The 14972-nt window shown below is 30.9% G+C and overlaps 1 protein-coding gene across 4 annotated transcripts in view; it reads right to left on the reverse strand.

Moving 5' to 3' along the window:
* Positions 1-109: 109 nt before the first annotated feature.
* LOC135839911 (facilitated trehalose transporter Tret1-like) overlaps positions 110-14972 on the reverse strand; it is a 44179-nt gene continuing 29316 nt past the window's right edge. For all 4 annotated transcript variants that reach the window (XM_065356165.1, XM_065356168.1, XM_065356166.1 and 1 more), the window contains 5 exons: positions 5374-5723; positions 5022-5297; positions 3704-4012; positions 1492-1600; positions 110-1402 (listed from right to left, as the gene is read on the reverse strand). In XM_065356165.1, coding sequence (XP_065212237.1) covers positions 1101-1402; positions 1492-1600; positions 3704-4012; positions 5022-5297; positions 5374-5723 — 1346 coding nt within the window. In that variant the 3' untranslated portion in view covers positions 110-1100. The remainder of the gene's footprint in view (positions 1403-1491; positions 1601-3703; positions 4013-5021; positions 5298-5373; positions 5724-14972) is intronic.

A 14972-nucleotide genomic window follows, 5' to 3' on the forward strand; every position in this document is an offset into this window, starting at 1 on the left:
AATTTATAATATTGCAGTTGTAAGGTTTAAAATCCTAATCAAACATCTTTATGAGCTGAAAAAATTGGGGAAAGTTTTTTTTTTTAAACAAATAAAATAAATAAAAATATTCTTATTAAAGTGTACATGTATTATATGCAAATAATAAATAAATAAACTTTGGCAATAAATTAAACTAAACAAGTAAACACGACTTGTAAAATTTAACAACACACATTGATGAAAATGGTAAAATAATATTATTTATTGAAAAGAGTAAAAATATTTCCTGCCGTTTTCAGTGGTATGAGAAAATACACACAAAGGATTGTAAAATCTCATTCACAAAATTTACATAATAAAATACTGATCATTTAATATTTCAATGATCATCTGGATTGTTTAAATTGACATTTAAAAAATGCACATATTTCGATTGGCAAAGTGCATAATGCTTTAGTTAAATATTTTAATAACGAATAATTTGCATAAAAAGTGAATCATAGGGTAAAACATGACTGGTGAATTTTATTTTCTATAATAATGAAAAACTCTTTATAAATCGGCGAATAAAAATTATCACATTAATTACAACAAACTTGAGGAATGAAGATCACCTTACTTCATTCAGGAAGCATAATTTTTATTCTATTGCCATCACCGCGGTGATCGATGATTTTGATTTATGATTAAAAACTCAAAATGGTAAAATATTGATTACTTTGTACTTTCACACTTCTAGGAACTATTCCTAAAATAACCTCAAAATATGACGAGAACGCTGGTTCGAATTAATTATGAGAATTTCTCAAACTTAACATCTACTGATTCTTATATAGAAGTGAAGGAAAAGGTGGACAAATTACATATTAAAATAGGTATACCTAAATAATCGATACTTAAAGGCTACTTTCTTAATTCTAACTCGAATGGTCTTTTTCTCTCATACGCATTAGGTACACATGTAAATTACAAAGGTATAAGGTAGGTATATAGTATAAAATAATTAAAAAATAAAAAGAAAGAAATACCGAGAAAAAAGAATCAATTATAAACTATCGGAATGCTAGGTTTATCACAGTCGTTAGTTTTGGTTTTTTGAAAATTCTCTATAAATCTAATTATACTTTCGGTTCGGAAAATTCGAGTTTTTTTTTACCGTGAATTAACTCTTGGATTTCGTGGAAACTTTTATTCTCCGTGTCCGGCAATTGGAATACTACGAAGAGTAATGCTATAACGCATAGCATGCCGAACATCCAGAATGCAACCGGTTCACCGAAATTATCGGTGAATACTGAGAAGAATCGCGTTAGAATGAAACACAATAGCCAGCAGAATGAGGCAGTTACAGCTGAAGCTATTGCTTTCAAATGTGCTGGAAATATTTCAGCCATGATCACCCAAACAAATGGTCCAAAACCTGTGCGAAGCAAAAAAATGTTCAGGTTAGATTGGTTGGAATCTGTGCCCTGTGGTGTCGCAATTTATTGGATAATAATTATGACTTACCAATAGAATAGGTGATGATGAAAAATACTAAACTGGTTACTGGTAACCAACCCAAAGAGCTTACATCTTCGTTGGTATTTTTTAAATAAAAATAAAATCCTAGAACACCCTGTAAAGAAATTTAAATTAGTGTTTGAAATTTTAAAAATAATACGGGTAAGACGAGGATAGACCGAACGGAGATTATCAAATCACAAAATTATATTCCACTTACATTTAATATGAAATCATTCCATGTCAATTACAAACAAGTGAAAATTCCATTTTTTCCCACTAAAAATTCTTTTAAGTTTATTTACACAGCTCATTTTCTAACGTGTGTTCAACTAAAAGTTTCAATCTTTGAAAGAAGTATTTTTTTTTCAAGTAAGTATAAAAAAATAAAAATTTATAAGCATAAGTTTTTTTTAAAAAAAAAACTGAAAATTTCCGCACCATTTCCCTTAATTTTCATGGTTATCTAAAATAATTTTTAAATTTTTTTTTTTTTTAAATAAAACCTTGAAAAGTGAGTTTTAATTTTTAAGACAGTACGTAAGTATAATAAAGTTTTTGAATGTTTGAAAAAAATGAATATTTTTTCCCTGGAGAGATACCGAATGGTTTTTTAGTAAGCCAAGTCTTTAAAATATCTTTTAAATTTGCGTTGAAAAACATAAAAAATAAAAAGATATTTTTATCCTCAAAATTGAAATCATTTTCAAAACTTTAATTTTTTTTCAAAAGTGTAAAACTGAATTATTCAGAGAACAGCAAGTTGAACGAGTTTTTGAAATTGGTCAACTTTAGAAAATTCCATCAATTTTCAGAAAAAATTGGTAACATTTTCTCACTATACGATGCACATTTTATTTACAGTTAGTCAGAATTACCTATCAAATGTTTGTAATGGGGATCGCAAAACTATGAGGGGGTATAGAGCTCCCAAATTTTGGCCAAAAGGGTTGAAAAAAATCAAAGATTGTGCAACATTAGGGTTGAATAAAATCACAAAAAATATGATTCGATCACGGATTGGGTACAAATCATTGCTTAAAAAAAGTAATTCGCAGATTAATTTTTACGAATTAATGATTAGTAGGTAAGTATGTAATTCATAAGTACAAATCTGAATAGCAAGATCATTGATTCTAAAAACTGATTCGAATCATGTCTGAAAATTGATGAAACACATCGATAAAATTGGTATAAGAATCATTTTCAGTGAAATTGCGCAACATTTTGCAACAATTGCTCGAAAGTTCGAAACATCGTTAAAATTATTGATATAAATGGCATCAAAACATCTAAAAACGACCAAAAATTGATAAAAGGTCTCAAATGAAAAGGTCAAAACTTGAGTAAAATGTTACATAAAAATCACTTGAATTATTGAAAAATTGATAAATTTTTTCAAAATTGCATCAATATATAATATAATTTAATTCGTCAGCTTGATTTCTTCAAACATTATCATCATAAGCCGATCAGTAAAAAATCAGCCCATGCAAAAAATATTGCTTAAAAGTTCGTTAAAATAAAATAAAAATATTCAAAAATGACTGAAATTGATTGAATGTCTGAAAATTTGAGTCAAGTATCTCTAAAAGTGCCCAAATATGTAGGTACCTGCCGAACAAATTGTATGAGAAAATGAAAAATTGATTAAATGTCACCAAATTTGAAAAAACTTCTGCAAAAACAGTATAAAGCATCTCTAGCTTCATCGAAAAAAAAAAAAAAAAAAAAAGGAAAGTGCAAAAAATTGATGAATTTTTGTTATCAACGAAAAAATTGTACCTAATCAGTATTTTTTAGTAAATTGGCAAGAAATTTGATATGTATTGCAAATTAAAGTTCGTGTACATTTTTTTGATTTTTTTTCATCTTCAAAATCAATTTTAAAATTTTGAAAATGATCCTCTTTTTAAGCATGGAAATTGAAAGAGCTAATGACCAATGAAGTTGGTTTCAAAATTATTGAGAAGCTTGTTAATGATTCCCCAGCTAATTTTTTCCAATTTTCCAAAAAAATTAAAATAAGAAAACGTATCTCATTCTCCAGTCACATTCTTTATGAGTAGGTATGTAGGTTTTCTTCAAACGTTCGTAAAATCAATTTTTTCAACTTGAGATGGAAACGGCGTTTTCTCATTCGTACTTTCGCCTTAACTATTCATTCGTCGGTCTATCCTTGAATTTTAGTTCATAATTCCGAATCATTACAACGTACCAAACTTATTGCTTCGCCTAAGGCGGATATACATAACAAATTCCTAATTCCGAATATTTTAGCAGCTGGAGCAGCAATGCCTGCTGCAGATGTCATAACTAATCCTATGATAATGGTAGATACACTGGAAGGAAGCGAGGAACCGGTTGCTTCGAAAATGGTTTGCGCGTAAAAAAGTACTACGTTGATGCCACTGGTTTGCTGAAAAAATGCCAACGCGCAGGAGTAATATAGTGCTTTCATATCTCCTTTGCTGGAAAGTAATGCTTTCAAGGAACCTTTGTTTCGTCTAGCTTCGATAGCTGACGCCTGAAAAATTACAGATAAGTATTATCAGTCTAGTAAGTATAGGTATAAGCTTGCATATAAATCGATAAGTAAATCGTACAGGGTGCCCAGAAATATCGAGTACCCCTAAAAAAGTTTTCTACTAAAATACTCTGGTTGGTCACAGTCAGGGCTTAAAACCATTTGGATTTTATTGGTTGTTGTGGTAGGTGGTTTTTAAAGGACTCAAAAATATTGGTTTTTGGTTATGGTTTCTGAATTGGTTTTTCAATCACAGTTTTTCTGGTTCTGGTTTTGAAATGGTTTCAATTTTTTTTTAATATAGGTGGATGTGGTTTTGGTTTTGTAATAATACTTTTTTTTGAGGTAGTGGTGGTTTTTGATATGAAAAACCATTTCAAATTTTCAAATGGTTTTGGTGGTTGTGGTGGTTTTGATATCAAAAAATTTTTGAATTTTCAAATAAATTTACCAAAAAACAAATTAAGGTACGAGTATTGTCTGATTTGAGACCAAAAAACAGAAAATTTTCATCACTGGTCTAGAAAAATTGAAAAAAATTGCAGAAACCAAAAAGAACCATTTCATGAATTGGTTGTTATTGGTTATGGTTACATTTGAAAATTGAAATGGTTCTTGTGGTTGTGGTTTTCTCCAAATAACACGACTATTTGGTGGTTTTGGTTTTTTCAATCCAATTTTTTTTCCAACGTATTGGTTTTTGGTTGTTGTTGTTTTTGGAATGTATAGAGAGAAGTTGAAATGGTTGTGGTAGTGGTTAAACCAATTGAAAAACAATGGTTGTGGTGGTTTTATTTGGTTTTGGTTTTGGTGGTTTTAAGCCCTGGTCACAGTGAATTATAATAATGATAGCACATGATTGGTTGTTGGACTGGAGAGATAACATTCCACCAATCATATGCATAAATTTCACGTTGCCAACCTATATTTTTAATGAAAAACTTTCTTTGGGGTACTCGATATTTCTGGGCACTCTGTACATTAAGTGTAAAGGTAGGTAGGTAATTACTTGAATATCTGTGATTTCAGCAGTCATCGAAAGTGTTTCCGGATATCCTCTTAACCACTGTAATGAATTCAACGCCGCTTCTTTGCGATCTTTACTCAATAAAAAGTGAGGACTTTCTGGTATCCATGAGAAAATCAGTATACAAAGAATAGGTATACAGGCAGATATGAATATCAAATTTAAATAAGACGTGTAAGGTCCGATGATGTAACTGAGTAAGAATCCGAGGCATAAGAAAAACTGCATCAGGGAACCCAACATTCCTCTCAGCTCCATCTGTAATTTAAAATACGGTTAGGTATCGTATAGGTAGGTACTAGGTAGGTAAATATGAATGGATTTTCATACTAACAGGAGCAATTTCGGCGATATACATTGGTAATATGGTGAATACACATCCGACTCCAATACCGGCTAAAATCCGAGCTGCGTATAATACGTAGACCGACTTGAAGTAGGCTAACATAGACCACGATATCAGGAATATCAGCATATCGGATAAAATCGTCCACTTTCTGCCCATTTTATTCACTACGCCGCTGGCTATGAAGGGTCCTAAACTGGCGCCAACTGCTACCAATGAACTTAACCATGCTCCTTCGGCTTCTGTAACGTGCACTCTTTCTCCTAGTTTTGTGATTTTCGGTATCGTAGGTGAACTCCATGTTAGTACGGTGCCTGCTGCGATGGCTGCTAAATTAGCTATAAAAATATCAAAAAATGAAAATGAGATAAACTTCTGATACTTCAATTTATATTATAGCAGTTGCAAAAAAATATTACGTATGAATTAAGTGGGTATATGCAGGGCAGGAATTATAATAACCATAAATGCAATGCCCCTCCAGTCTTCTCCCAAATCTCCCAGGATTAACAGAAAATTGAAAATAAAAATTTCAAAGTGTGACCAATCGATTCTCTCTAATTTTAGACTACTGAGTTAAAATATGTGAATTACCTATTTTTAAATGACCACTCAGTGCTCTCCAATCCAGTCCCTCTCTTGTTCGTTTGTTCGTTTTTTTTGTTTTTTTTTTTCAAAATTAAGGGCGTAAAAATAGGTCACAATTTTGAACAAGTCAAAACAGTCTCCATTCTGTGCCAAAAATTCAGGTATTTTGCAAAAAAAAAATATATATATCTAAGTTTTTTAAATCACAGAATTAAGTTGAAGGACAATTTAGAAAAAATAAATAAATACCTATGTTAGTACCATCCCAAAAAGCGGAAAATTTTGTCGAAAAAAATCACTATTTTTGGTCACAGTTCATGAAAAATAATCAAATACCTAACTACAATGAAATAAAATGACAGAAATTTTGAAAAGTGCCAAGAAACAGCCATTTTTAGACACTTGAAGAAAAAAACAGCTAAGGATTCAAAAAACTCAATGCATTCTAAATTCAAGTATTGAAGTAAGTAAGTACCTTTGTAAACTTCATTAGAAGGAGGTGGAGGAAGGGAGAGCGAGGGTCATGTGATCAAAACCAGAGCCCATTTATCCTCAGAAGATGGGGGGAGGGGGCGAAATCCTACTGGGTGTTTCAGGTCAGGTGTCGACTATTTTGCCAAAAAAAAAACAGCAACTCAAACAACATATGTGCAAGTTGGGTTGCTACCTAACCCAAAAAACAAAAGGAGCAAAATAATAGGCCATTTCACATAGATTCTTTGCATAATTTGCTTGCATATTGCAGATAATTGAATCCACAGAAGCATGGAGAAAAGGTAGGCTATTCAAAAGTGAAAAGTTTCAAGACTATTGCAAAGTTGGAGGTATTTTCCAAATATTTACTGCACCAGGAAAACCGAGTACAAATGGCTCGGCAGAACGTTTTGTTCAGACGTTGAAAAGTAAACTTTCGAAGATGAAAGATGAAAACCTGTTGATTGAAGCGTTAATTTTGAAAATATTATTCAAGCTTTGAAGTACACCATTAGCAGATGGTTTGACGTTTGAGCCCAGCTGAAAAATATTTGAAACGTCGTTTACGTATCAGATTGGATGCAATAAAGCCAACTCATATTCAGGCAAGAACATCAAACCCTGAACGCTCAATTAGAAGTTTCAATGTTGGAAATCGTGTTGTTGTAGAAAAATGTCGAGTTTTGGGAAAACCAGTAAGTATGGAAGTATGGCACAATTTTTCATCGACTGGGAAGATTACATTATATCGTTTAACTCGACGATAGTAACTAAGTAAAGAAACATATAGATCAAATTCGTTCAATGACTTTTGTAATCAAAGATCGAGTTGAAGAAACCAAAGAGAAAAAGCATCGAGTTACATTCGAAGAGGAATTGGCTCGTCAACCAAGTAATCCAGAGAATAATCAGAATATCGATGAAATGGTAAATGTTCCTGAAGTGGTAAATGTTCCTAACCAACCTCCTCCACAGCAAAGACCTCAATGGGAGAGGAGACTTGCAACTCATTTACAAGACTATGTTCTACGTTAAATAATAATTATTAGAATTAGATTAGATTTTATTCAAATTTTGTATATAGTCGAAATATATTTTTAGAATACAAATCGAATAAATGCTTGTTAATAATCGTGTCTCAGTATTTAACAACATGCTTCATATACCTACCTATGTATATATTTTACTCGTCTTCAAAATGTAACACTTTGAAAATTTAAATCAATCATAGCTTCTTCAAGTTTGAAAATAAGCTAAAATTTAAAAAGCTTCAAATATTCCGCTAAGTATATAAGAAGCAATCAACTGATTCAATTTATCAGTACCATCAATCATAACATTCCAGCAATTATGCAGCCTTTAAGAAACAACATAAAATATCCTATAACTTTGCTCCGCCTTTACTTTTGTAGAGTTTGCAACCTAACTTACATTTTGTTTTGCCAGGCAAAGTATTCGATACGTGTTCCAGGACACCCTGTATTTTGAAAATTATTTCGGCAATTTTATTTATCATGAAAAGTTGAGCTTCAACGCTGAAAGTTCTATCAAATTTCATTTACTGATTTTGAATTTCTTTGAATCCCCTGAACAGATTTACCTACTTCAAATGTACTTAATAACAGTTTTCAAATATGAGCTTTAATCATTTTGATCGAAGGACATTCTTTTGAGCAAAACGGAAAGATCTAAACTCAAAACTAAACAGATTACCTACATGGAATGATCTAAAGGCAAAAAACCGAATCGTCCACCTTTTTCCTGGGGCCATACTAGCCACAGATCACAGAAAGCTTTCAAAATTCGGTTTTATGTGTAATTCTGTAGTCCATTTCGTTCAAAAATAATTCTTTATGAAATTAATTTTCAATTTTTTCATTTTCTCAATTAGTGCACGTATAGTTTTCCATGAATGAAATTTTAAATGAACAATTCAATCGTAGCCACTTCCCACTTCTCTTTATAATGAATAGTTTAACAGGTACAAATTTAACAATTATGAAAAGTGTGAAAATACTGTGTAGATACAATGTAGTTGTGGTAAATAAACAAATAAGTAGGTACACTAACACATTTATGTTCGCGTACCTAATAATTAATGTTAGAATTGTGCTTATAATTTCCTCAACCTATTAAACAAGCCATAATAACATCATTAACGTTTCTAAGCAACTAAACCAGTACGTTTAATTTTTTTACTTTTTTTCCTCTCAATAAATCAAATAATATGATTAATTTCAAAATATACCTACATCTTTCATCAAAGCGAATAGTACCTACATATCGATTACTTTAAAAAGGTCTTTCTTTTTTGAGTTACCTATTCCTATACTTGGGAAGTACACATAAATGTATAAGTATAATAGATACAATTATCAATGCCAATTTCCGGGCGGAATAAGAACGCCAGCCAAGGTTAAGAGAAAATATACTTAAATTGAACGGAAGTTCTTTATCAAAGGCTCCGCTATGTAAAAAAATAAATAAAAAGCACAGTTTGTGCAGTAAAAGTACGCCGACTTCTAGGATTTATACGAGTATATTATTGTCATATACGCGTATAAACGGCCTGCCAACTGCCATTATAGATAATTGTTACCTAATGTAAATTGACAAGTTCAACGTTGCGAATGATAACCTTTATTTTTAATGGTCTGCAAGTATTGCATAATAAATAGATATGTAAAAATTTCCCCTATTAACTTCATACCAAGTACCTATAGGTAAGTATTGACAATTTTCCCACTAGAATTGCCTACGATTACGATACATGAATAATGATAATAATTGTACTTACAAAAGCTCGAATAATCCTGAAATTTATGACGCGAGCGCCAAAAAAATTAAATAAAACTTATTGTTTACCTTTACAATATAGGTGTATGATTGATTTAGAATTTTCACAGAAGGTTAACTTTGTATTCGCATATACTCGTATACCGCCGCGTACCTAACACACACGAGAAACTGGCATTGAATTTTTATCTAATGATTTATTAACGTGTTTGAAAATTGCAGAAAAAAGTATAGGATAGAAATGGTTACAATATATGTACAATGTGGCATGGATCAAATGGTACGAAATCATACGAATACCTACAATTCGTAAGTGTATCGATATTATTGATCCACTTCGATTGTAGTACTTTGAAATGTATTGTAATCTTTTTAATACTCGAGTGCCTATCTAGATATAGGAATATGGAACTGGTACAATGACCTTACCTATTTTGCTTGTGCAAGCATTTATTTATAGCTCACACATTTATAAGTGTGTTATGGGTGTTTTTTCAGTTGCATAAAAGGTTGGGTTTTTGTGATACACGTGGTTTTGATGCTGGACTTCGGAACAAAGATAATTAAAATTTATAATTTCTCGTTGTGAGAAATTAATTAAAATGCTTAGGTATACCTAATGCTCGTAGTTCCAACGACACGACGACGCACTGAATAAAATAAACGATCAAATAAATTCATCTTAGGTTTGAAAAGTTGGAAAAAAAATTTAAAACACTTAAAAGTAGGTAGGTATGGTTAAGGTAGCCTAATATCTCGATAGATGATTTGATTTGAAGTCAATCCGTGATTTCATTTGAGATTTTGAGCAAAATTTATAGAAAGCTCAGCTCAACGACAACTTTAGTTACTTGATTGAACATTTTTTTATTCGAATTTTAGGATGCACATGAATCATACGTTTGAGAATTTTGCTTCACAAAATTTGTTTGCTTGGAGACTGGAGAGTGTAAATTATTACTGCCCTCCTCTGTGGGTATTTTTGAAGAACTATATGATTTGGTATGTCCATTTTTGTTAAAAACACATCTCAGACGATTTGTAAACGAGGAACCTTGATGATTAATTGATTAATGATGGTAAGATTTTTAAACCGGACAAAGAAGTAAAATTTCATCTTTTCTTCTTAAATTTAAGGGTATTACCTGGCTATTTTCAGGGAATTAAAGTCAAAATTGGATCAAATTAAGGAAGAAAGCAGAAATTCCATGTACTTAGGCCATTTTCTACCTCCTGAATCAATTTAAGGTGGTTCCAAGCCGTTCATTGACTTTCATGCGGATTTTAGAATTTTTCAAAGTGGAGAAAATTGTCATAAAAGAGTAGTCAAAATTTGAAATTTGGAAAAAATTTCACTTTTTGCTGGATTTTTAATTTATGATATTAATGTCTTTCAAAATTTATCTGTAATATTTACAAAAACTTTTTAATATTCAATAAATACGTAATTTACCAGAAAAAAATCAGTGATTTACCAAAACAATTACCCATAATCTATCAAAAAAAAATACTATCAATTTACCAAAAAATTACTATCAATTTACCAAAAAATTACCAATAATTCACCAAAAAATTACCACCAATTTATCAAAAAATTACCAGTAATTTACCAACAAATTACCACCAATTTACCAAAAAATTACCAGTAATTTACCAAAAAATTACCAGTAATTTACCAAAAAATTACCAGTAATTTACCAAAAAATTACCAGTAATTTACCAAAAAATCACCAGTAATTTACCAAAAAATTACCAGTAATTTACCAAAAAATTACCAGTAATTTACCAACAAATTACCAGTAATTTACCAACAAATTACCAGTAATTTACCAGGAAATTACCATCAAGTCGCCAAAAGATTGCCAGTAATTTACCAAAAAATTACCACCAATTTATTAAAATATTACCACCAATTTACCAAAAAATTATGTACCAGTAATTTACCAAGAAATTATCACCAATTTAATAAAAAAAATTACCAGTAATTTACCAAGAAATTACCACTAATTTAATAAAAAAAATTACCAGTAATTTACCAAGAAATTACCAGTAATTTACCAAGAAATTACCACTAATTTACCAAGAAATTACCACTAATTTAATAAAAAAAATTACCAGTAATTTACCAAGAAATTACCAGTGATCTACCAAGAAATTACTAGTAAGTTACCAAGAAATTACCAATGATCTACCAAAAAATTACCAGTAATTTACCAAGAAACTACCAGTAATTTTCCAAAAAATTACCAGTAATTCACCAAAAAAATTACCAGTAATTTACCAACAAATTACCAGTAATCTATCTCAAAATTACCACCAATTTGCTCAAAAATTATCACCACTTTACTCAAAAATTACCACAAATTTACCAAAAAATTACCAATAATTTACCAAAAAATCACCAGTAATTCAATTTTTAAAAAAATCAGTTATTTACTAAGAAATTACCACCAATTTACCAAAAAATTACCACCATTTTACCAAGAAACTACCAGTAATCTACCAAAAAATGACCACTAAATACTAATTTACTCAAAAAATATCACCAATTTACCCAAAAATTACCAGTAATTTCCAAAAAAATATCAGTCATTTACCAAGAAATTAGCACCAATTTACCAAAAAATTACCAAAAAATCACCTATAATTTACCAAGAACAAAAACGTGTGTAAAGTTAATATCCACTCTAAGGACGTTTTCAGATCATAGCCCATGGATATGTTTTTCCTCGAGTTAACAAATTCAAAATTCAAAAAAAATCTTACAAAATATCAGAAAATAAAACCATTTTTGAAAGTTTTGATAGTTCTCAAAAGTTCGCGTTACACAAATTTCGGACAGATCCCCAACCAAAATACCAAACATACCTATAACGATTCTGAATTTAATTTTAGCTTCTTTTACCAGCAATGTTTCCAATTAGGTATTTTGGAAAAATTAAAAAATCTATTGAAGGCTTCAGAATGCTTCGGAACGACGAAATTTGAAGAACCTATAAACTAAATTTCTTATGTTGATGAGAACATAAACGAAGAATTTTTCATTGCTTTCAAAAATATCAGCAGAAGAAAGTTTGAACTGAAAAAAGTCGTTTGGAAATTTACGCATGAATGGATCAAAAAGATCTTGATGATGGCAAATTTAAGTTGAATTTGAGAGGCGTTTCGCGATATGGGTCCTTGTGGTGATTCGATGTTTTTTTTTTATTGACGATTCCGACTTACTTTTTCACGAGAAATCGAATGGTGCAATCAGATTTCGCCTATCTCATCAACTTCTCGTTTAAAAATTACTTGAACATGAATACTCAAAAACTCACATTTTTGGGAAATCGAAAAACAAAGTTTTTGTTTGTTTTTAATTTTTTAAAAAAAAGAAAAAAAGGTCGATGGAAAAATTATTTTATTGTTACCTATGTAAAATTTCATGACGAATCCGAATTTCTCGGTATTTTTTTGCGGGGTAGTCTGTAACGTTGTGTAAATTCGGCTGTTCACCACAAGGTCCCTTTTCTAAATCACGGATATCAGACAATGATGAACGAATTTCGTCAAAATTTCACTTCCAACCTATGCGCAAGACAACACTGCACCCAAAAATCAAAAAAAAAAAAAAATCGAAAAAATCGAAGCAATTCGATGTTTTCTCTCTCCTGAAAAAATCGAAATTTCACCACAAGGGCCCTTATCGCAAAACCCCTCTCATTTAACTTCATGCAGGCCTTCATACGACAATTTTTTTCAGTATTTGAAAATCTCTGCAGGTTCCATAACAGATCAAAATCTCCACCAATTGATTTGGGAGATCAAAATTAGACTATGCGAGCATGTACCTAATTAACTCAAATTTTTTGTGTGTGATTCCAAAATATTATTATTTTTCAACTACATAGAAAAGGTGGGGCCTCAAGGATAGTTCTTATACTTATAAGTTGAATCGTCTCTGACTTTTTTTTTCTTTTTTTTTGAAAATTGAAAGGGTATACCTACCTATATTCATTTGAAAGAAAGTTTTGGGTGAAGTTGAAGAACTCTGAAAAAATTGTGGATCTTGGACTTGAACTCCAGTTTGTTCAATGCAGTTTTGAATTCTTAAATGTACTACAATAAAGTAATAAGGATCGAAAAATTGTATTATGCACGATGTTCTTAGATAAGATGAATCTTGCAAAACGAATAGATAGGTACTACATTAAATAGGTATCTACAAATACGTTCTTGAAGAAGTACCTATATAAGAACGAGGAACCTAAAGTTGGATACGAGTGTCAAGTGTGTTGTCTCATTGAAAATAAATTGTGATAGATCATTGACAGTTGACACGATGCGAACATTGTGGCCATTGGTTATTCGCTATATTGATCGTGTATATAAAATACTGTGAAATGAATAGCAACTAGCTTCATTCACCTTGCCAATTTAGTATGGAAGTTCGTCACGATGGGAAGTAAACAAACGTATACGAATGCGAATTCTGTGCTAATTGCTGTAATGTGTAAAAATTTTCAGCATTATAGATCGATCTCACGCTTTATAGTCATCGGTGGCGATGAGCTGCCAGAAATAGGCAATTATTTGACGAACGTTGGTGGTAGGTATACGTTAACACTTGCCAATAATTTATAAAACCACATGACAATGGTACGTTCGATTGATCAAAATAGGTCTAAGGTAGAAGAGATACCTCTAGCAACAAATTTTTGCTTCCTAAAGATTGCAAAAATGCTTTAACAAAGATGTCAGGTTTACCAAGAGTAGGTATTATTTTCGTTAACGATTTCACGCCTTTTGAAATACCTAAATACCAATTAGAAAGCAGAATTGCGGTGACATATCAATAGAACTATACAGATTGCGATGTCATAAAGTTGATGAATTAATTTATCATTAACGCGATCGCTGAAGCAAACTACACTGTTTGATATGATTGTAGGTAGGTAAAGGTATACCTACGTGAAGAAAAGACTATCGAATGAATCGAAACTAGATGCAAACTTATATAGTAGATGACGATAACAACGTATACTTTTTTCAAACAGTAACTTTGACTTGCCTTGACCAAGAAAGGTTTCTTATTTTTTTTCCACTACTCGTATAATTTCAGATTAATTAATGCGAACATGTAGGAATCTGGATAAAGTATCGATTCCTTCTTTGTGATGACCTTTATGTGCGTGCCTAGAGGCGACGAATACTTATGCTTTTTTTTAAAGATAATTTTTTGGAAATATTTTCGTCAAATTGTCTAGGTAATAAGTAATGCTGGATATTTATTCTAATATTGTTTTAATCTTTCATTAGATGGGAAACTTTTAAATTAGAGTTATTTATATTTTAATTTGTTCGATAAGGTTTCCTCATCTGGTGTTGTTCTCAAACGAGATGGAGTGTTAATTAACTGGTAGAAGAATTGAGAATATTCCATATGGGATCAAAAACTGAATAAGATTTTTAGGCAACAAATACCTACACAAAATTATCATTTTTATTGTTTTTTTTTGTGAGCAATTGAACCGTTTAATGCAGTTTTTTTTTAATTATCAAAATAAGATAATGCAGTAAATTTATTGAAATTGTAACTTTTTCACGATTTTATTTTTATTTTCTGTACATTTCAAAATGTAAATGTTTTCATTCCCTTATACCCGTTCCATATTTCCCCCTCAAAATAAGGGTTTTCTACTTTTTTTTTTGCAATACCTAGTAATAGTTCAACACAAAAATAGGAG

Source organism: Planococcus citri, chromosome 3 (genome assembly GCF_950023065.1).
Source record: "Planococcus citri chromosome 3, ihPlaCitr1.1, whole genome shotgun sequence".
Taxonomy (NCBI): domain Eukaryota; kingdom Metazoa; phylum Arthropoda; class Insecta; order Hemiptera; family Pseudococcidae; genus Planococcus; species Planococcus citri.